Source organism: Protomyctophum parallelum (assembly GCF_964188405.1).
Source record: "Protomyctophum parallelum genome assembly, chromosome: 1".
Lineage (NCBI taxonomy): Eukaryota > Metazoa > Chordata > Actinopteri > Myctophiformes > Myctophidae > Protomyctophum > Protomyctophum parallelum.
The window spans coordinates 85,767,160-85,791,795 of NC_139697.1; the positions used below are offsets into that span (position 1 = coordinate 85,767,160).

Sequence of the window (24,636 nt, forward strand, 5' to 3'; positions counted from 1 at the left end):
CCGTTGACAGCAGGTTGAGTGACTTTCCGTTTCACACAAAGGAGTGCGAGGGTCCATAGGCTAGCATAGCTTTTCACCCTGGTAAAAATACTGAAGACTAGCTATAAATTCTGCTTTAGTAGACAGTAGGCCATGGATACTCAATGGAGATGAACATATATGCCAGATCAACAGGCCGAAAATTAAGGCCCGGCCGTACCTGGACCCTCATTAAACCCTGTACACTCAAGAGAATGTCCCTGCTACCACCCTTATATCTCCATATACTGTATGGAGCTGACCTGTTCTGACATTCCATATGTTGATCTGATCTCATCAAACCCTGTACACTCAAGACATGCTCCTTATATGGGAAGCACAGAATTCATTCCATGTTGACCCCCCATGCCAAAGCGCCAGTGATCGCCCAGCAGTCTGTTGTCAACGAGGCAGATGCGTGCATCTGCTTACCTTCTCGCCCTCAGGCGTCTTACTGGCGTGTGTGTGTGTGTGTGTGTGTGTGTGTGTGTGTGTGTGTGTGTGTGTGTGTGTGTGTGTGTGTGTGTGTGTGTGTGTGTGTGTGAAAGGTTCATTCAACAGCCCATATATCCTCAATAGATTTCTAGACACCTTCATTCTTTGAGTCAATATGCAAAAGCACTAGCAGAGAAAGCAAACAGCCTATCTAACCATAACAGCCGGTAGCAGGCTAAGCAAGCTACTCACCTATTGATCATGCCATCTAGCTGTGTTGTTTGATTACACAATCAAAGGAGTATAAACGATGGAGAATAGGTCCAACTTGGAAAGATTATCAAATAAACTGAACGCCACCAAACTTTCCATGGTACTAAACATATTTACAAACAGAAAGGGACACATAGGTCCAACAGGGTATGTCTGTTTGTCCGCATATAATGAGAATGGTTCATCTGACTTCACACACACACAGTCAGGTGTAAAGTTGATCAGACGAGTGCTTCAACTTCAGCCGTTTCCAGGGGCCAAGCACTCGACCCCCACTGAATGGGCACTCGTTTCTAATGGCTACACACTGAAAATGGACACACTCCTCGTCAAGGCTGCAAGCAGCAATACGGCCTGCTCCTAAGAGGAATCGGCCTGCTCCTAAGAGCCATGCACTCAGAATGATCATGCCACAGACAGATATGGCCATTTTAAGCCAAAAAGTGTAGATCTACTACAGGCACCGGCCAGCAAAGCATGTGGCTACTGTGCGCCAGATTATATGGTAGCACACTAGCATTGCATCACTTCGTTGCTAAAGTTATACAATCAATCACACATACCTAAACGCTTTTTAAAGCCTACAGACGATCGTCTGGCATCTCATGACATTGTTGCTGTTCAGTGAAAAATAAAATATGCAATTTCTAACTTCTAACTAAGTCCAATATTCTTTTTAAGAAACACGATTTTTTTCGCCAGCTAAATGTAGGACTGGTTGCCCCAGTCAAAAATGCATGCATGTTAAACATTTCCCAAGAATGAGTACATAATTGAATGTGAATATGGTTAGCTTCGATTGATATCATGCTAATGGCCCTTTGAATTGCATTACATCTGCTTAGTGCTTATACTTCATCATTGCCCTTAATCAGACCACATGGAAGCATGAAATAGATCGCTAGAGCTGCTGTTTTTTCATTGCTTGCCGTGTCAGAAATATGCTGATGAGAAAACCCAAGAATAGCTTAAACTAATACACACAGTCACACAACAGGTTGAGAATCAATCTACCGACCAGTACCGGGCTGAGGTAAAAGTTACACCAGGAAACAGTAATGTTCAATAATACATCAGCTGTCTAATCAGTGGTGAAGTTAATAGAGGACCACTGAACATACACCCCCTCACTCCACCCTCTAAATTACCCCACTCACCCAGGTACCCCCCACTCACACCATCCCACCCCTTGTCCCCTGCCACGAGCTGCTAGCCCTGGCTCCCTCTCTGGAGGGGAGGATTAGGGAGAGCAATAATATTATGCATTACGCTCCATCTGCACTGATGCAATCAATGCTCCATTTCACAGGAGTCCTTCTCCAGGGGGGGGGGGGGGGGGGGGGCTGGAAGCCAGAGGAGGGGAGGCGCTGTGGAAGGCAGACAGACAGACAGCAGCCTCCTCTTCTCTGCATGCTAGAAGCCTTATTTTTATATTGTCGTACAAGGCGGCACGCACTAAAAACAGCTGATCTATAATCTTGGCTATTTTAGGTGCATGATGTCGCGTTGTACGACAGAGTATAAATTCTAATGCTGAAGCCTGAGCCCTGTGAGAGAGGGAGATGACAGCCCGCAGACTAGAGGAGTTGACAAGCAGAGCCCGCACGCACGCACGTACGCACGGAACAGGGCTGTAGTACAGCACCACAGAGACTCCGCCGCTACTGTCTGCACCGTATTCTAATGCTGGTGGGGGGCATGGGACACATGAGCTACAGTGCATTTAGAGTATGTACTACTGAATATTATGTGCTCTTGCCTGTGAACTTTACAGGCTACAGAGCCGACAATAAATCACTTTCAGTGCGCGTGGAGACGTGCCAGCTGCCTTATCTAATGTCAAGTGCCTCGGGGGCACGGAACTAAACACTTCTCACCCGAGAGGGAGCATGAGGCTTACTTGCGCACAGATGAAGAAGTGCACGCTTTTCAAACATGTCAAATTATATTACATGTGTAAGACAAACCTGTCTGCAATAAATGCATAGGCTACGTAGACATGCACTGGAAATATGTACAGTTCATGTACTTCAGTATACTGTACAGGGCTGAACATTCCACTGAACATTCCAGTGCATGCATACGTAGACATGCACTGGAAATATTCTCCTAATATATAGTTCAGTATACTGTACACTGGAGTGGATAATATACAAACGTCACGCAGATGCACAACTTGATTCATTGGCAGCAGGAGGCTATAACAAAAAATAGGTGTAAAAATGGGTGGCGTACTAGTGTCAGTCAAAATAAATGATGTTGATGGTTAAAAACCTAGTGAAATAAAAAATACGTTTTTTAGACCATATCCGTGGTCATAAATTATACCTAACAATGGATGCCAAAAAAGGGATATTTTTAATTTTTGTGTATTTTTATATCAAAAGTCCATAAAATCTAATTTGAATTACTTCCTTTGAATGAAAATGTGCTGCGTGATGACGTGTAGAGGCTCACATGCATATGAATCTTGATTAAATTCACCTGTTTGATTCCCATTGCTGCACCGTCCTCCAAACACAGGTGGTTTTGATTACATAAGTACTCAGTATTTATCTCATTTAACAAGTTAACTGCCACCTGGTCGACGCAAGAGCCAACCGCAGACTACCGACATGGATCTACTTCGTTTTAGTGTGCACGCTGGATCCATGTTGGGTTTGCGTGCCCGCACCCAATAATTATCGTCAATGCTAGTGAGCTAAAATGAGTCCATACTTGCTCTTGAAAACGCCAATGTTCCAATCGAGATCACCGGATAATCAGAGAAGACCTCCGAACATTGCACGTTTTGTCAAAACCATGGAGAGCTCCTTAGATTTAGAGTAATTCAGCTTTTTAGTCCGCCTGTATACAAGAAGTGAACGGCACTGCGAAACCCGTCTAGGATCGCTGAAGAAGGAAAGGACAAGCAAAAAAAAAAGAAATGAGCGATCCGGTTTGATATCAATAATAAAGCTTATCTGACGTAACGTACGCCAATAGCGCGTGCCGGTTGGATTCCAATTGGCGGAACGTTCCGTCATGAGCAGATGACATCCAGATAGTTAGTCATTTTAAACTGCGTGCATGTGTCCGTGCATGAGACGGAGCAACGTCCCATAGCCTGAAGGCATGCAACGCTCCAATTGGTTCAGAAAGCTGTCTAAAATGCCCAAATTAACCATTTCACCCTGTCTTTAATGTGTACACTGACTGTACAGCTTGGGGAGCTCGGGGCTCTACTGTACTGATTTGCACATCAACATATCGTAACTTCGTAAGGTAGCAAAGTCACAAATATCAGTTCATCACAGCTGCAGAGGGAGCTTACTCATGGATCCCGAACACAACCACAACCCGATTTTTCAAAACCCTCTGCCTTGACGCTTACAATGTGCCTCCTACAAAGGCAAATAATAACTACATAAAATACGAGATAAGAGATGTCAAGCTTTCAACAAAAAAAATAACACATTTAGCTGGATTTTATATGTATTTGACAGGCCTAGTATTCGGGAGATGTGATCCTTTTCCTAGTGTCAGTCAGGAGCCTAGCTGCATTCTGAACAGACAGAGAGGACTGACTGACTCCCATATAAAAAATTACAATAATTGATATGGGAGTAAATGAAGACAGGCATAACTGTGAGTCTCCAGAATCAGAGTAGAAGAAAGATGTTACATTTGCAAAGGTTTTTAAGTTTGTAGAAGCTACCGCCCACATCCACAAGTTCATTTGTTTGTCAAATTCTACTGCCTGTCAGTGGTCAGAGCAGAGGCAGCATGAGTATTGAGAAATGCCAAGGATAGTGGCAAAGGACACTTTACAGCATTTACATGCACTGCCTGTCTGAGGTCAGAGAGACGGCCTCAGTGTGTTGAACAATGCAGAGGACACAGACAGGCACAGGTCACTTTACAGCTTTTGCAGTATGACTCATGCATGTCATATTTCTGCAAAACAAAAACAGGCAAACATTCCGCGAAAATAGCTGATATAAATGCTGACGACGTGTCACAAAACGAGCAAAAAGTTTAAAAGAAAAATGTGTGCGTTCGTGTGTGTGTGTGTGTGTGTGTGTGTGTGTACTATTCACATAGCCTGGGGTAAACTAAAACCAACAAGATTACTTTGGCATTTACATAAAGAGAGCTTGTTGTTGCAGTGTACAGTCCCAAAGGCCATTCAAAGAAGATGCAGACACAGAGGAGTGGAGATGCACAAATTAGAGTTTGTTTGTGTGTGTGTGTGTGTGTGTGTGTGTGTGTGTGTGTGTGTGTGTGTGTGTGTGTGTGTGTGTGTGTGTGTGTGTGTGTGTGTGTGTGTGTGTGTGTGGTGTTCTAATTTTTTTGTGCTTTAGTGCTTTATAGTGCTTGAAGCTACAGTGAAGACACAGACAGCAAGTTTTCAATGTCAATCATACGTCAAACTGCCACGCTAAACACCACTTGTCTGGGTGGGAACATTTAAACTCACCATGTTGATATGAATAATGAATGATAATGTAGCATACAGTAGTACACAGTATTATATTACCCAGACTGACCTGATTTAACTGAGTGTACAAATGTAAAAACATTATTTTTACACTAACACTAAGGATTTTACTATGTTGGTACGCTACTTAGTCTATGGTCAAAATATGCATTGCAAGGGCACTAAGAGCCCATCCACAAACTCTCAATTGCTCCCACAGCGTTTAGACTCAGAAACATTGAATTAACCACATGAACTCCAGCATCCCTATTCTGGGAGGATCAATTCACTAACAAGCTCACCACGCGGCGCATTTGAAACACATTGTGAGCTTCTAGATAGGCTATTTCCAGCAGAAGAGATTTAATGTAGATGAGAAAAAGAGCAATCTGGGAACCCATCGGCTAAAATAAATAAATCATGTCCTTTGAATTTCAGCTGCTGGCTGCTGAATCTGTCTTGAGAGATTACCTAAAATGACTGTAAAGAGGAACATTCCACCTTTAATAAAGCCCACTTACCAAAAAGCACACGATAATATAGTAGGAGATGAAAGGGTTTATGCAACACTGCGAAACAACTTCATGGCTGTTGTAAATGCCATAATGTGTGAACTCATCCTGAGGCTTGCACTTATCCGGGGGCATGGCCCTCCTCTAGAGCAGAAGGGACATTGAGTGGAGTGGCAAGGGACCTCCAGCCCCATCTGGCTTTTTGGAGTGCAGCCGTCCACTGCTGTACACAGTAGAGTACACACATAAACTTGTTCTCTCTTCCCCCCCTACAGTAGGAAAATAAAAGGAATAATAATAATAATAGGTCTACCCCCCTCCAAAAATATTATATATCACAATACCCACCTCTTTCAACCTGACATTCTGACAAGAAACCTTTCAAAAAAAGACATTCAAAAATAAAACAGTGAAAGAAATCTACAACCTCACAATGCATGGCACCCTCTCTTGCCAACCGACCGAGTGTCAAACAAAGTGTTCTACTGCTAAAAGCATTAGAATGTGCACCACAGTAAAGTGAAAAATGCCAACAAAGTTAGTGTACCGTTAAATGCTTTGACTGTTATTTTAAGGCTTTTCTCAGCAACCATTAGGTGAAGCAATAACACACCCCATGGTGTACAATCACGTATACATGATTCAGCCTCACCTTGTGCATGCCGTTAGTTCATGGATTTAACTTTGGTGATTAAATAAATAGCAATATGTAGTATCACAAATGACAGCCTATAAGACACACACAAACACATTCACATAGGCATTACTATACTATACTTGTGAGTAGGGCTGCAACTATCGATTTCTTACCGATTATTATATTGATTACAGTTTATATGTTTTAACCCCAACCTTCACCCTTCAACCTAACCCTAAACGTAATCCTAACCCCAATCCCAAAATTTACAGCAACCCCTAAAACTAGGGAAACCAGCCGGTCACGTTGTGAGCTTACAGTATATGTACTCTTTTCACCATTCACTGTATGACAAGGTCTGCTGGGGCTTAAATGGTTAAGAGTGATGATTACTAGCATTGATGACAAAATGCTTATGGATCTTTTTGACAGATGGGTAAATAATGACGTAAACACAGCTGAAGGTAGCCTAACACTGTACCTTAAATACTGGTTCCGTTTCATTCACTCTTGCTCTAATTTGTTTCTGTGTTCCAGAATGGCACAATCTTGACGAGGTGGATATACTGTGTTATGCGAGTGGTCTTCAATGAACATGTGGAGGCTAATGAATCCTAGACGCTACGGTACTGCACATCAGATCACTTCTAGCTGACCTACAGTACAGATATTTGTAATGTGCTTCTTCGAAAACCAGCTGCAGGGATTTCTGGCTGGATTTGAAATGATCAAACATCAAACCTAAGTTGGAGGACCAAAGCGTTGTGCCAGCTGGTAGATTTCTGAAGACGTAGATTGTGCTTGTCAATTAAAAATGAACTGAGTATGTGTATTATCTATCCATATATCTATACAGTATCCACAGACACGTATCCACAGACACGCATGCATGCATGCATGCATGCGCACACACGTGCACACACACACACACACACACACACACACACATACACATACACACACACACACACACACACACAAGTCCACAGCAATATCAGTCCAAATGAGAGCTCCTGTGGAGCATGGAAGGATGGGAGATGACATCATACTGAGACACAGCCGGGGATCCTTTAATTAGCATTTCAGCATCGTTTGACCTGGAAAATGTGGACATAATTGCGTATGGTAGAGAGCTCTGCATCCTACATCAAAAAGACTATAGCTTTCATCATGCCCTTAAATGTTTGTCTTTAGTCTTACAGAAACGTGCCGCATTTCATTTCCTAAACGTTGCAGAAGGATCCGATAATGAGAAGACATACAAGGTTTATGCCCGACAGCGACGCTATGAACCAACATACAGAGCAATGATGTGCTCTGTGGTTATTCAGTGTATAAAACTGGAAGCAGGTGTAAATGGAAGAAGTGCTACTACTAGGCTGGCTGGCAATGAGAGGATCAGAGATGAGAGACGGGATAAAAGTTTCAAAGCTGTAAGCCGAGATCTGTACAGAGATCTCTCCATAAACGCACGCACGCACGCACGCATGCATGCACGCACGCACGCACACTACAGTAAGCCACAATTGGTATGCACTATGCAATAAGGCATGGACGGGGAAGGAAATCAGTTCAAAATGCAACATCCTGTGGCAATTTCAAAGAAACGAGAATGAATCTGACTCCAGCTGTACTTCAAGTGTGTGTCTGTTTAGTCCGCCTGTCCCTCACCGGGGTCCCATTAAAAGCAAAATGTTACACATTAAGACCAGGAAAGCATCCGTTTCATTTTAGATTTTAGTGTTTAGGCATTTGTAGAATCTGCCTCAGGTCTTATTTAATGGGTTAACCGAACGTGTCCTGGGCTGAGCAAGATACTGCATGTCATCTAATAATAAGCTAATCATTTGAGAATCAGAAAGTAATTTGACTCTGTGAAGCTAATAAATACAACAATGAGCATAATAATTTGCGTCTATGTTTTCTTCATTTTTTCCACAGGTAAACACTACATTAACACTCCGATTTTCCGGGGTTATTTAATCCATTAAATCGTAGCGATTTATAGCAACAAAGCACTTTTACCGACGGACCGGAAGTTATACCAAAACACATCCCAAGTTATTAACGTTTTAAGATTTTCGTTGTCATCGGCTAAACAGGGGGGGAACATTTTCGATGACGTCCCACTGTTGTGCAACATCGAGGATTGCGCAACAGGGGCTCATCCTAGGCTGTAGAGCGATGCGATCAGTTTTCATATCAATAAACGTCGTCATTTGGATAAAACTTCGTCCTGAGTGTTACTAATAGAAAGGACGGTGAACTTCGTCCTGGGCGATAACAGGTGTATGGAAGAAAATATCTAGTGAAAATTATTTATTAAATGTCGTCTAGCTGGGTGTGCTATCAGGCAAAGAACAGGAAGACAAAATATGTGTGTGCTGAAAGTCCTATGAGTGTGCTTTGCCTTTGTGGTCTGGTGACATGAACTGCTAGAGGACTTCTGTATCCATTCCATTGCCAGAGCTTGTCATTAATATTCATAAAGCCGTTTCTTCACTGCTACAGCACCAGTCAGTCTTTTTCCAGACATCGTATGCAGACAGATGAATTCAGCAGTGCTAGAATGGAATAGGTTGCTATTATACTACCAGCTACAGTAGAGGTGGTATACAATAAATGGGAGCCTTGAGCTTGACACTATAGTATATAGATAACCTCATGTTCTCATCATAAACACATCCATTATACTATATGCTACTAGTTCAACCTGCAGCAATAGCATAGCATCATATTCCAGATATCAAAGTACAGCAATGACACTACTACAGGCCTATACTTTGTTATAGCAAGTGCTCCACAACAACAGAAGTGCATGCCCACAACAAACACTCCACTGAACATGACAGTGCGCGCGCACGCACGCACACACATGCGCGTGCGCAACTGGCGCGACCAAAATTAAATAAGATGCAAGCAACTTGCAAAGCACACACACACATGCACGCACGCACGCACGTCGCACGCAGCACCGAAACAACACTAACACACTCACTCTCACTCTCCCCCAACTTAATGAGAGCTCGAGCCAATACCTTTCTGTGGGTCCAGTGTGCGGTCAGCCCCAAGGAATTTCAAACTCACAAAACGTATTTTGTCGCGTTTCCTTTTGTTATATCCAAAATGATGGACGATATGCTCCAAGTCTCTTAACTTCATTTCCCCTCCACGGACACGGGACAAAACAGATTATGAAGTAAATAATAAATGTATTTCATTTAAAATACTTCCAAGTTCCACCCGCCATTTTTTCATATCATAAACAACCACACACGAGCAGGTGCTGTGATTGTGTCAAAAGCCAATGACGTCACGGTCTGAGGCGGGTATTAGGGCTGAGCACAGCCCTCTATTGGCTGATTTGGCTCTGGGGCTGAGAGATTTTTGCCCCAATGGCAAGTAAACCAAGCAGGCGTGTCTTGGCAGCTGTCAATCATTCAACGCAATGAAAGCCAATGGAAGCCTTTTGGGCTGTAAAATATCAGCCCATTTTGACCTATTTTGTGTTTTTCTTGTAACTATTTGATGCTGTTGCTGCTTTAGATTATACCAGAATATCCACTTCAGTACATAAATTGGCTTTGACATTCTATGTAATACTAAATTCAGCACATCATTGCAAAAAGTAAAATTAATCCCCTGGATACTTTGCCTGCCTTCAGTACATCCACGAGGTAAATTTGCTCAAGCTACAAAGGCTAGAATGTTCTAGCGGGCAGCCATTAACATCACTGCTTATTCAATACCATAAGCTGAAAGTCTTTGCTGAAAAAGAAGAAGAAGAAATTACCATCTTGCTTGTTAGCGTAAAAAAGAGTGTACTGACAGAATTCATGATTTGAAATTGGAATATCTGACCCTCACTTCCTCCACCACACCCTTCCCAAATTCTCTCTCCTTTTTCCTGTGAGATGCAATCATGCAAATTCTATATTGCTTGTTGCACATGCCCTGCTGTTCAGCTATTGGTTAAACCCAAGCACATACGGACGCACAAAATTGTCTGTTTTTTTCTCTTCCGTTACAACAGGCAAGACCCACGTTAGTGGTGGACTGGTGGTCATGTGAGTATCTCTAAAGCACTTAGCACAGCCGGCTAGACAGCAAAGCATGCTAGGTACTGTATTGTCATTGCCACAGGCAGCACATTTGACATCATTCTGCGAGGCAAAATATGCTGAAATAAGCTTAAGTTATTAAGTGTGAGAGGACGAAAAATAAATCCTGCATGCATGATGTCTTTAAAATGGTTACAGAGAAGTTGATCATGTTTCCCTGAGGAACTCCAATGTGTTGCCACTTGAGCAATGCTCTCTACACCACTGTTTCCCAAACAGTGGGACGGGAGTCGGGACGCGACATTCTAAATCCTGCACGGATTGCATTTATAACCACACCCTGCTTCTGTGGCCAACGCGGAAGTGTCTCTCGCCTACAACAATGGCGGACTAGAGCTTACATATATAACTGTATGGACTAGTCACTAGACTGTGACGGAGGCCCTCGCTTAGCCGACTCAGGGCTGCTCGAATTGCGACCTGATAGGCAGAGAATAGTAAATGATGTTCTGGCGAGAGCGTTTGCCCCGACTGCCACTCAAAGTGGCTACTGGCCAATCATAGCGTGTCCGCTATGGCCAATCACAACACGCCCTTGCACAACCCGTGTAGGCTTTTGAAGGATGCAGCGGGACCCATCTTTGGGTCGCGGACCAATTTTCATGGGTCGGGAGTAAATGTATTTTTTATATTTTATTTTCATATCCTATTCCGTCCTACATTAAAGAAAATAATATATATATATATATATATATCTCTACAAAGCAGGAAACAGGGCCTAGTCAGCTTCCTACTGTCAGGTCAGCCACTCCAACCGCCCTGAAATCAATTTATCTAATTCGGGATGTCTGCGAGAGTCAGAGAGTGGTGACCATTGTGGAATATGGATGTGTGGCTCTGGCACCAGTGTGTGTTTCTGCACGCACTCAGAGATGACAGCACACTCTATTTGCTGTGTCAGTCACGAGGGCTGTCGCCGCTCATTAATACGCACCGTACATCATTCCCTGACAGCTTCAGAATGCTATCTGCCATTTGTGCCAAGAGAACAACATAAGGACATGTAGAGGGTGGAAAATTAATTTAAAGACTGTAAAAGTGGTATTACTCACAAAACAGAAATATCTGCCAGTCAGCTTGAGCCCAACCACAGCTGTCTTTCTTCACAATGTGCGCTTTTCTTTTACCTGCAATGCCCTGCATTCTCTTGAGAAATAAAGCAAGGGCTTTAATACAGCTTGGCTTAATACTTAATTCTAAATTGTTTGAAATGCCATTTTTCTGTGCTTTTGGAAACAGCATTGTCATTACCTTTGATTTGGCATTAGTCTGTTCTTTACAATGAAGTACTAATCAATGTACAGTACTCTCAATATCTCTCTGCACGTCTTCCTCTTTTAGGCAGACGTTTATAAGCTGTGCCAGAGAAAATCTATTGTTTTTTATTATGCTGGAAATACATGTCATCAAATAACCAATAAATACCAGACAACAACAAATAAATCTGACAATTTGTCAACTTCATTTGCAGTTTGCACTGGCAAAAAGAAAAGACACAGCGTCAAAGGTAATCTGAGGAGACCATGTTTACTCCCACTCCACTTTAAAATTTACATTTATCTTTTGTTATTGAATGTTTGAGAAGTTGGAAACTTTTGGGGAGTGAGTGCAGGGAAATGAACAAAGACAGTAAAGCATTGTTTTCCAACTTAAATTCATTGCTCTCATAACAGCCAGGCCAACTAAATTCCTACACAGAAGATAATCAGTTGGCGAATACGAGTCCTGGTTAAGTAGTGTGTGTGTGTGTGTGTGTGTGTGTGTGTGTGTGTGTGTGTGTGTGTGTGTGTGTGTGTGTGTGTGTGTGTGTGTGTGTGTGTGTGTGTGTGTGTGTGTGTAATCCGTGCATGCATGTGTTTGAGAGAGACACTGAAACACTGGACAAGTGTAGCAAGATGAGGATAAAATCTAATAAATATACCTTGGGAGAGAGAGTGTGTGAGAGAGAAGAGTGAAAGACAGAGAGCAGATTGACATGCAGATTGAGGTTAATTAAACTGTGGCTGCCATTGCCATATCAATGAGCAGATAACATTCACCTATCAGTGACTGTGACAAATGACTCAATAACAATGTCAATGCAAGTACATGTGTCTAAACAGAGCCATGAAAGCTACTAATATCAGTGAATTGTAACAACAGAATCAGACACTGGCAGCAGAGCAGATCCAGCTGTGCTACTGTAATCAGAAACTTTTCGTCACATATGGCACTTTCTCTAAAAACATATGTCTTCCTTTCCTCTCCATGCATCATTGGTGGGAGGTACCAAGACTCCAGGAAAAGAGACGCAACAGGGGGAAATGTGAACAAGTAAGACGCGCAAACGCGTGAAGCGAACGCAGCTCGTGTGTGTGTGTGTGTGTGTGTGTGTGTGCTACAGCTGCGCCCTGTGTGTGTGTGTGCTACAGCTGCGCCCTCTGGTGGCGGGCGGGTGGTGTAACAGCGGGACAGACACACAGACAGACAGACATTCAGCCCTTGCTGTCATAGTAAGTGGCTCACTGCGTTCGCAATAACTAGATGCAATTAAGAGACTTGGGATGCACTAATTTTCACTATTTCCCTTCTCTTTCATCGCCCTCACCAGGGAGCAATCAGCGTGCCTTTGGTTCAGCTGGGCCACCACTGTCCTGACTGCACTGCTGACTGGTTACTATACTTTGATCCGACGGAGCATTGGTCCGATCGACAACCTACCTCAAACCCTCACCCTAACCCTAACCTCCCCCGGGGCAGACACCTAAACCTAACCGCAACCCTCTCCCGACCCCCAGCGCAGTGTCGGACGTATGCCCCGTCGGGCCTATGCCCCGTCGGAGCAAAAGGATGCCCCCCCTGCTGACTATGGGCTTTGTAGTCTTTTAATGGCTGCCATGATGGGTTGACAGGGTTGTCCTTGTTACAGCCACTGGGAGTGAATGTATCTCCCCTCTGTAACACTACCTCTCCTGACATTACAGCATGAAAACTGGCACACTTTTGGGTCCAGATACTGTACTCTGTGCACTGGCTGTTTTATTATGAGCAAACTCCAGGACTGAAAAGCTAACTGATTTGTTGCATCTCTGTACAAATCATTAAAAAATAATAATGTATGTGTGTGTGTGTGTGTGTGTGTGTGTGTGTGTGTGTGTGTGTGTGTGTGTGTGTGTGTGTGTGTGTGTGTGTGTGTGTGTGTGTGTGTGTGTGTGTGTGTGTGTGTGTGTGGATATTGCTTGCAATCTCACGATAGATGAGATAGATGATATGTCGATTATACGTTCATTCAAAATAATGTCCATGTTGCACAAATTCAATAAAACACTTTCAGGCCCACAGAGATCTATAAATTAAAATAAACGTCTAAACATCCTAAAAATGTGTCTGGGAAGGGAGTGCATTGCAACTTGCAAGAGAGGGTGTGTGTGTGTGTGTGTGTGTGTGTGTGTGTGTGTGTGTGTGTGTGTGTGTGTGTGTGTGTGTGTGTGTGTGTGTGTGTGTGTGTGTGTGTGTGTGTGTGTGTGTGTGTGTGTGTTGAAAATGAGCAATTAGCCTATTAGCTATGTGAAATTATGTTAAAAGTTAAAAGTAAAGACAAACTATTTATCCCTGTTTTCATATAGTAAATTAGTTTAGCATGCTGCAGTATCTAAATACAACATGTCATCCAAGTCCATGTCCATGTAGGGATACAGTATATAATCCTCAGGGTTAAAGTATCTTTTTGTTCACTGCATATTGCCAGCAGGGAAATAAGCAATATATGGCTAGAATAAATTGTAATAATGATAAATAATAATCTGAGAATTGTTGACCATGCAATTCAACAAGTATCTTGCTGCTTTTGGCTTGACAGCTGTTTCAAGCCCCACTGGTTAGCGTCAAAGATTCTTAATTAGAACAAGACCCCGACAAGATCCCTGAGGCATAGCAATCGAACTGTAATGCTGCTAAATTAAAAAGTGAGTACGGTAATTTCTTCTGTAGACACAATTTATACACAGTTCCCTTATGGACTTACTATGGTACATTTTAGGTTAAACAGTAGGTTACTAGGTTTTATTTATGAATGTTGGACAAGCGGTAGATGACCAGTGAATGTAAAGTATAATTTTATTTTATACTTTATCAAAGTGACATGACTGCGTCACTCAATAAAAATCAGTGATTTTCAACTGAAAAACATGTGAGTGATTTTCAGTGAGTGACAAGGTATAAATTAGCCATAAGGAGAAACATTACATACTGTAGCAACGGCCATATACTGTCAACAGATTCATGTAGGTAAAGATGAATACTGACAATTTGCATTATGGAAAAACACTGGAGGAGGTTTGGAAAGGATGCAGAAATGGAGAAATTTGAGAAGCAGGATGGCTTAAATCACCATCTATTAGACCGAGGCTCACAGTCACAGCTAAATTAGGGAATTGATCGAGCTACCTTAACAATAGGACTGGAAAATATACTATACACAGTAGTACTGCATTCTACACAGATCACAGACTTACATCTCGATGCATATCAATTGAACTGGGTGTAAAATTGGCCTGGGCTCCAAGTGTGGAGAAGGGGGTTTGATTGACTTTTTTCTTAAAGTGTTGTGATAGGCTGCAGCTCAAGCCTTGTTCCTCTCAGTAAAACAGCTGCCTCCAAGAGCACTGCTGTGTAGGACAACTAGCTGCTGGGTAGGTGGAAGCCTGGAAGGCTTTGATTTGGATGTGCTGAATAACAACTTCTCGGCAGATTTAAGAGCATTCTCACCAGAAATAAAACCCTGTTCAAAGTGAAACCGATAGGGTGCAAGTTAGGTAATCTATTGCACTACCTCTCGGGGCACAGGTTCCACTATGGGGCAGGTCAGGTTGTGGCCTCCTGCTGGCGCTATAATAGGCCAATGTGAAAAGGGTGCCATTTCTTCTTACACCTTGGATGGCAATTGGATGATCTGAGGCATTTTGTTTCAAAAATGTGTTTTGCAAAAATTCACCTGTTGGTTGCGCTATAACAGCCAATGTGAAAAGGGTGGGATATATTCCTCAGCCTAGTAGGAAAGTCTGTGAAAGATTTAACGTAAATTGCACCGAGTTAACATGTCGGAGATTAGCTGTACACAGACAGACTCACAAACACACACACACACACACACACACACACACACACACACAGACGGAGTGCAAAACAAACTCTCTCTCCATGCCTTCGGCCTGTTGGGGACAATAAAATAGAAACTATATAGTAAGAGGTTGGATTGCAGAACGTAACCTGACTTATTCCTAAAGTCACAATACAAATTTTGATTGCTTTTCCTGAAAAATGAACATTTAGCAGTTAGCTGATTTCTGCCCAACAGCAGGGATATCCTAAGTTATTATTAATATATTGTTTCACAATAGATAAGTCCATAAGTCCAACTCCAAATATGTCAGACTCATTGGTTGTAGGCAACATGACTTTACCATACAAATTGTAGTTTTAGATCATGCAACTGTAAGTAGATATAAAACTGGGAGAGCTTTGCTAGATTAAGCAGAGGCCGTAGGTAGTAGGTATAGATATATTTCTGCAGCACAAAACAGGCCAATGCACGCAACAGCAGCCATGGGTAATATCCGTTCTGCCAGACAATGCCAGCACCGACAGCCAGCTCACAATTTAACAATGGCTTCCCTTATTTGGAACGGTCAGTTATCGCAAGCTACTTTGGTCCAAATCTTGCAGTACACAACACAAAAGCTTATGATACAAGAAAATAGATTGCCTTTGAAGCAACCTTGTGTGTGTAATGTATACCGTCATCATACAAACTACTTCTCCTGCTCTTAAATACAATACAGTAACGCTGATCTTTCTGCAGACATTCAAAAAGTAGGCTCAGGGGCAGTGTTGCTGCAGCATCGTGGTGACTGATGGAGACCAACCAGCATTATGCCTCCAGGGTTCTGACCTCATCAGGATGCAACTACTGTACAGTATGCTGAGACAGAAAAAGAGACATTAGTGCTGGCCTATGCTTGTATTCATTCATTACATGGTAAAACAGGTATTAAACCACTGGAGCACTACTGAGAATAAAGGGCTGGCAAACAAACCACCAAAGGATTGTTTTTCAATCTGCATTGCAGATGTATTATACTCCACATGGGCACAGCTGGCTCCAGGAAAAGGACAGCTTCTACGTGATAAACTAGTCAGCTTTGAGCTGGCAGCGCGATACAGCGTGATGTATATGTATTGCCATGCTTTTTGTTCTTGCTTAATGTAAATCGCTCTGGATTAAGAGCGTCTGCTAAATGTGATTATTTTTGTATGGAGAATTAGGTGATAATTTAACCAAATAAAATAATGACACACACACACACACACACACACACACACACACACACAGAATAGGACCAAGGACACACGCACACTGACTCAAACAGTAGGACGAAGGCTCCTCCTGGTGAGGGCTCCTCTCTGGCAGGTGAGTATAGGGTACAGCAAGTGGGAGGTATTAATTGGCATAATGACAAATTACATACATTAGGGTGAAAAGGTTGTAAAATAATTGTCTACTCTAAATTTGAACTAAAACTAAAAAACATAGGGGGATTTTTTGTTGTAATAATATCAAATATATCAAACATACAGTATGTATGTATTTAAATCAGTCTGACCAGAAACAGGGATAAAACGTTTCCCCAGTCCCCACCGGCAATAATAAACGAATGACAGAGAGGATATCAAATACAACCCTGGACATACCCCCTGCTTCTCAAACCAAAAGAACAGGAAGTCTGTATGCACACACAAAAGTCATAATTTCTTGTATGAAATGATGCTGTGTGTGAAATGATGACAATATAGATTGGCATGATCCATTATGTGCTTATGACACAGCTTTCAGCCGCAATAAACCATGATCTGGACAGGAAAAGGATTTGGGAAAGCATTCAGTACTAGCAACATCCAGACCAAGGAAGGCCTACGGAAAAACAGAGCAGTATTAAAAATCAACCGAGTAAATCAATTCATCTCCATGGCATACGGCTTTGTGGGTTTGCGTCCTTGTCTCCTGTTGCAGCAGTCACAGTTGAAATCCCGTTTTAATCTGCTGCATCTGAGGTGTAACTATACTTCACCCTTGAGATTCATGACATTGTCTGGCAAGGTCTACACTTATCCTGGAGTTCTATCACTCTCTACACATGGGCTAAATGACTAAAATTATTGTTGCTTAATATTGCAATCCATTCCAGATGATTCATTTTGATTAGTGTTAATTTAATGTCAATTATGGCGTGGGCCAGCTCTGCAGGAGAGCTCTGGAAGAAAGAAAATACGCTGGACAAATGGCATCAAATGTTTTGTACACACTGTCAGTAGGCGTTGTACACAAGATAAAGAAACTTTGAACCTTAAAACACAAAAACAGTGGCTTCATATCTTAAAAGCCTAGTTGTTGATTTATTCTTCTCTAGTTCGTTCTTTCTCGTAGTCTGTTTATACTGTTCCATAAAGCTCTCTGTGACAAGCTGTTTTGTAAAAAGGGAAGAAAACTTCATACGGTAAATTAATTTGATATTGATTTGATATGATTCTGCTATATAATGTGATTTATTATTCACTCTTTTCTTATTTGATCACAGTTACAAGTGGAAATAACATCCCTAAAATGTCAAAATCAATTATCCTCACAAGCATAAAGCCAGGAATCAGATACTGGATTGAGACTTTGCAAACATTTAAACAGTCTTTCAGGGACAGTTTTATCAGTTCTAATGTACTGTAATTAGGTCCACAGAATTATGTTATACTGTCTGTCTTTAATTGGTATTAGCATTAGGCATCAGCGTAGAAATATAATTACCATGGTGACTGAGTGAGTGACTGAGTGAGTGAGTAAATGGGTATCTGTGTGTGTACCAATTTTTGCCAACATAAGAATGTTTCAGAAGAAACTGCAATGGTTTGACCAATCTTGATGAAAATGTTGCAAATGGTGCAAAATGAATAGAATACATAAAAGACACAAAGAGGAATGCTAAGCACAACAATGGATTGACAGTCAATATGTCTCTGGTTCGAGACATTGGCAAGGTTGTAAGTCACTTAGTCTTACAGGAGTAAATTGATAAGTCAAAGGTTTGTAAGTGATCCGTGTTAAATGGCTCTATAGTAATAATTGTAATAGTGTTTGTTCTATTACAGGGGTCTCCCCCATCTCCCCAATTGGAAGTGATGTATAACAAAATAAATTAGCAGACAACATTGGAACTGGAACACTATCAAATGTAAGCTGATTATGGGATATCCTGTGGTCCAGTGGTCCTTGGGGGGACTCCAGTAGGTCACCAGCAAAATGCAACTAGATCATCAAGATCAGTTTAACGACTTTAACCCTATATACAGACTATTTGAAAATAGCCGATCTACAAGCTCAGAACGCGTTGCGATGCCTGATGTGAATCTGCTAGTTTCAAAACGACTTGATAAAATTAATGTGAAACTTTTCTAAAAAAGATTTAACATTTTAAAATCTGCCGCCATTAATTAACCCATTCTGACCGGGCACCCATTTTGGTGTCGGCATCATGTTATGCTTTAGCTATTGAAAAATAGCAGATCTACAAGCTCATATCGCGCCACCGAGTGGCGCGATACGAGCTTGTAGGTCTGCTATTTTTGAAAAATCGAAGAGCGACTGACATTTTTTAGAATCTGATCTCAGGTCAGAATGGGTTCATCAGACCAGTGTGTGTCCGGTGGAAACCTTCGTATGAATCTGATCTCAGGTCAGAATGGGTTAATAGCGTACTGCCAGGGTTTTATCGCGCGTAACACTTACTTTGAATAGCCAAATATCCGTAATGGCATGTTACAGTGACAAACCGCTGTGCGTGGTGTCTTGTTACAGTGACAAACTGCTGTGCGTGGTGTCATGTTACAGTGACAAACTGCTGTGTGTGGTGTCATGTTACAGTGACAAACCGCTGTGCGTGGTGTCTTGTTACAGTGACAAACTGCTGTGCGTGGTGTCATGTTACAGTGACAAACTGCTGTGTGTGGTGTCATGTTACAGTGACAAACTGCTGTGCGTGGTGTCTTGTTACAGTGACAAACTGCTGTGCGTGGTGTCTTGTTACAGTGACAAACTGCTGTGCGTGGTGTCTTGTTACAGTGACAAACTGCTGTGCGTGGTGTCATGTTACAGTGACAAACTGCTGTGCGTGGTGTCATGTTACAGTGACAAACTGCTGTGCGTGGTGTCATGTTACAGTGACAAACTGCTGTGCGTGGTGTCATGTTACAGTGACAAACCGCTGTGCGTGGTGTCATGTTACAGTGACAAACTGATGTGCGTGGTGTCATGTTACAGTGACAAACCGCTGTGCGTGGTGTCATGTTACAGTGACAAACTGCTGTGCGTGGTGTCTTGACCGGTTGTTGTTCTCTCGGTCGGTGGTGGAAAAACCCGACCGCGAGTATCACAGCGCCTGCTACAGGCCGTTGAAAACGCTTGTCTGGGCCAGAGAAACGAAATTTAAAAGCTCCTCCGAGGCAGACTCAACTAATGTTAAATATCCTATAATATCTGGCACAACATTAACACTAGATAGCAAACAAGGAATTTGCTCTTTCGCTGTAAAAATAAGATATTAATAAGATGTGTACATAAGATATTCTTATCGGGATGGTGAATGTATTGTTGTATACAATAGCGAGCGAGTCATAAGTCACAGCTGGAATGCAGCTCATGCATTCCAAGAAGTGGAAAAGCCTGCACAAAAGAAAAGACATTAATCCCACTTTGAATAAACCTCAGGCCCAGCGTTATTACATGGCTCGAGTTGTTCCTCTACTAGTAACTCAACAAAACAGACAAACCATCAATAATATGCAGGCCTAATTTATGCTCCTCCGCGCGTGTAAACAAAACAGCAGCTCGAGTTTGTAGATCTGCTATTTTCAAGACAGTGCATAAATCAGGCATAATAGTTAACCAATCCCTGATGTAGCCCATGTTGGGAACTGTCTTATGAAAACAAATCCTGAGCCGTGCACACATCAACAACCAGCACTGAGTGACACAGATAGAGATCTATGGCTGCAGCGCCTCATTTAAAGCCACATCTGTTGAAATCCAGCTCACACAACAACCAAATATGCACACAAGAAGATGCCAAGTCCTGAGGCAGCCCGTGCAGCAAGACAGAGAGAGAGAGAGAGACTCATGTAATCATCTTAACATAGTGTTAAATGCCGCATTCATGGGGATGATGACCCACAATAACAATAACAAAAAAGAACAACCAAACACTTCAAACCGTCCATCCACCCATGGCTGAAGAGCAGCTCTGCAGCAGCAGAGCCAGGCTCAAGAGAACTCACCTCCAACGCCTCCAGTGTCATGAAGCCGGTGATTGAGAAGCCATCGATGATGTCCTCTTCGGCTGAAGTAGACTCCTTTCGCTTTCTCCGCGGGGGTCTGGGACGGGAGGACGGGGGCTCCTTGCCCCCCTCCCGCTCAGAGTCGGAGGAGAAGCGGAAGACAGCACCACTTACATGGTTGTTGTTGCTCTTTATCCCTTTGGATTTGTGCCCCTTATCCCGCAGTGACCTCGACTTCCTCTTTTTGCGGAGGCCACTGGATCGAGGACCATCCATGTCCTTGAGGGCGGGGGGATAAATCCCTCCTCTTTATACAGAGAACCTGAGCCTCTCAAGGGTGACCACAGGCACGGATGAACGTCCGGCTGGTGCAGCAGAACTCCAAATATCCCAAGTAAACGGTTATATCAACGAATAAAATCCAAGGTAACCAGGTAATATCCAACAGGTGAAGGCTTGTGACTGGTCCACTGGCTAGGCTCCATGCATAGCTCCCCAGGGGCAGTCCATCACAGTCCAGAGACAGAGGGTGAGATGGTATTTTAAAACATTGCAATCAGGCTGTCAACACCAGCAGGGGGAAGATTAAAAAAAAGAAAGAAAAAAATATTTCAAGTTAAAGAAAATGTCTGTTCAGTGAACATGTCCCGCCATGATGAGATAGCCATTTGATGCCACATCTTTCTTCACAAGAAATCTCTCCTCCTAGATGACAGAGAGAGAGATAGAGAGAGAGAGAGAGAGAGAGAGAGAGGGAGGGGGGGGGAGGAGAAAGTATTTGTAACATGTTTGCTTAGCAATGATATTGCTGATTCTCAAATATGATATATTTGATCATCAGTGAGACATTTTCGCAACTGGTGACGATATAAAGTATATTAGGGTTTTTACTATTCTACCTAATGTGGGCTGAAACGTGTCTTTAGGGCGGTCGTGGGATCATCTGCTGAGTTTATTATCTTGTCCTACTTTGCCAAGTCATTAGAGCCCTGGGCTGAGATCATTGTGTTCTAAGTGTCTCTGAAGCTTTACCACCAGCTCGTCTCCTACTGTACATCCTCCACTTAACATACACTGTGAATTATATTTTTGTTCCACTGATTATGATTAGGTGTTAACATTTGGCTTTTTTCCCTTGTGTGAACTTCTCGCAATAAAAGTAATGTTGACATCTGACTTATTATAGTAGAACTGTAAGGTGGCCAAGTGCGACAATGTCAGTAATTGTCAGTAATTCATGTTAACATTGGCCCTATTACTGTAACAATAATGTGTAATATCAAACTGAGATATACAGCATAGCTTCCGTTGAATCAACAGTTGCATTAAAATGCTGTTAGAGTACGCTCTTCCCACCCACCCTACCCAAAACATATCTGCTATGGTAATTGAACTAATTTGCATAATTAAACCATGTCGAAGCACATTTCACTCGTACACTATGTAGCTTAATACCACATGCAAAATAATCTTTCATTCATTATGCATATGCATAGTATAACATCTTGGTACATTTACGATGAAGCATTGGTTTAATTTCTAACTGTGAAGATATGGCTATCAACCATTCACATGAGTGTTAGTCATATATGCATAGACTGTCTGCGGACTCTTTTCAACTGCATGCATACTACTCCATGCTGATCTATTTCTCTATTTGATATTGTGACGTCATCTACTAGCACACCACTCTCAATTCACCACAATTAAGTTCTGCCTCGATATCACCTTAGCTGTAAGACATGCCTAATTGAATTCTACACTGTCACTGGGAATGTTTACGGAGAGAATTCTGCCAAGAAAACTATATACTGGACCCTAAAATGATCTCACCATCACACATTGTAACACAGATCTCAGCAGGTCATAGTAGTCAACCGTTTCATTATGCTAGCCCGTCACCTTAATCCTACCACATTGGGATGCAACATTCAACAGCTCTGGTCTAATTCTGAATTATTCTCCAGACAGCCTACAGTAGCCTACTCTAGGCCTAGAGCCACTGCACGCCACTCTGGCAGTGTACTCTTAAAACACATATGGGTTCTGTATGTGTCCAGAATATCAATTCTCTTCCATGACATCACACGAGTGGTATCCTGTTTAACAGGGAACTTGAATCAACAAACTATAATATAGGCATGTTCAATACTATCTAAATTGTACATTCTGCCCTTAAATGTTAGTGGACATTCAAAGACAGAGAAACACCTTTTTTGCATCACCAGGCAAACCAAGAACCAATATTATGTCACCATCTTTAACTTCACACAATCTTACGAGCCAAAGGTTATATGCTAGTAACTATATGCAAGTTTTTTTTAACTGTAGTATAGAATATTATGCTACATTATTCTGCACGTCAAATATTTCAAACTACAATAATCATAATTAGAATCATGGCAAAATTGTCTACAAATTAATGCAAAACAAAGGTAGCTACAACAAACCAGCATCCCAACCCTGTCTATGCAGCAAGGAGCCCAAATCAACCTATTCCATGCAGCTGTTTTCTCCAGTAGGCTAGAGCCCAAAAGGCAATTTCACCTTTCCTGACTGTCCTAACGGCATTCCCCCCAGCACCTATCCCTTTAACCTGATGCCCCGTGCCACCACTCATCTAATGACACACATACAAATAAATAACGCTTCACATGTGTTGTTCAAAACCTATATTCTCCCCTTCGTCCTCCCTTTTCTAGTCCTCTCCTTTTAAAATACTCTTTCCCTGTCTTCGTTGAGTCCTTTTTGTCTGCCTCTCTCTCTGTCAGTAGATATCACGCTCTGTATCCAGTCCAGCCCACAACAGCGACTGGCACTGCCTCCTGCTCCAGCTCCGCTTAATTTTCACTAAGACACAAAGCGAACCTCTCTTCCTCCAAGACACGTCATGCAAAACCAAGAAATGCAAACCCTTAGAAGTGGGGACCGTCCGGACAAGTTGCAGGGCTTCGGATACGAAAGGTCATTAAAAGATAAAGCACAAGAAGAAATTGAGCTGACAAATAAATCCCGCAAGGAACCATAGGGTATCTCCGCTCTCAATCCGTGCTTCGGGATCCCAGAGAAGGGACCGGGCGCAGTGATACGGCTATGCCGCAGTGCCGCTTTACAGGCTGTACGCTTCTTCCTCGTCACAAATAGTGCTGTCTATGGAATTTGCAACACGATGGAATGAATCAATGAACTGCGCATCGTGTAACAGTAACACGCACGCGCTGCACAATTGAGAGACCTTTTGGCTTTTCATTAACATATCCCTCCCTAATAATATAGACTTTGATTGATTTTAGGCTACTCTACACAGTCAAGTTAATAATACTGGACTATACACAGCTGGCCAGCTGGAAGAGTATAGCCTGAAATAATAAAAGTTTTAATTCAAACAAATTCCTACAAATACAGTCAGAAATTATCAGAAAAGTATCCTATTTATGACCGAAAATTTGCAGGCGTTAGGACTTCAAACGTGCAATTTACCGGTAGTTCTCTCTCTCTCTCTCTCTCTCGCATGCGCGCGCACGCGCACACACACAGACACACACACACACACACACACACACACACACACACACACACACACGCATGCCATGTAGCCTAATTTACACCAGATCATTATCAGCCTCCGGTCTTTCTGTTACTGACACACTTAAGTTTTGTGCAGACTGGCTCAGGTGTCAGATTATCATTTGGTTTGATACTAGACTATAGTATTTTGCTTCAGGGACAACTGGGGGGCACCTATTCTATCATCATCTCCCAACCTACAGAGACACTAGACGCTTGAGCTCAAAGTGTTTCACAGCAAGCAGCCGGGTGGATTAG

At 42.4% G+C, this 24,636-nt stretch overlaps 1 protein-coding gene across 8 annotated transcripts in view; it reads right to left on the bottom strand.

Annotated features, from left to right (window-relative positions):
- auts2a (activator of transcription and developmental regulator AUTS2 a) overlaps positions 1-23,854 on the bottom strand; it is a 369,856-nt gene extending 346,002 nt beyond the window's left edge. For 4 of the 8 annotated variants that reach the window (XM_083775547.1, XM_083775549.1, XM_083775544.1 and 1 more), the window contains exons 1-2: positions 23,725-23,854; positions 20,812-21,516 (exon numbers count right to left, since the gene is read on the bottom strand). In XM_083775547.1, coding sequence (XP_083631673.1) covers positions 20,812-21,087 — 276 coding nt within the window. In that variant the 5' untranslated portion in view covers positions 21,088-21,516; positions 23,725-23,854. The remainder of the gene's footprint in view (positions 1-20,811; positions 21,517-23,724) is intronic. The other 4 variants (XM_083775550.1, XM_083775546.1, XM_083775548.1 and 1 more) reach the window with 1 other exon arrangement.
- Positions 23,855-24,636: the final 782 nt, after the last annotated feature.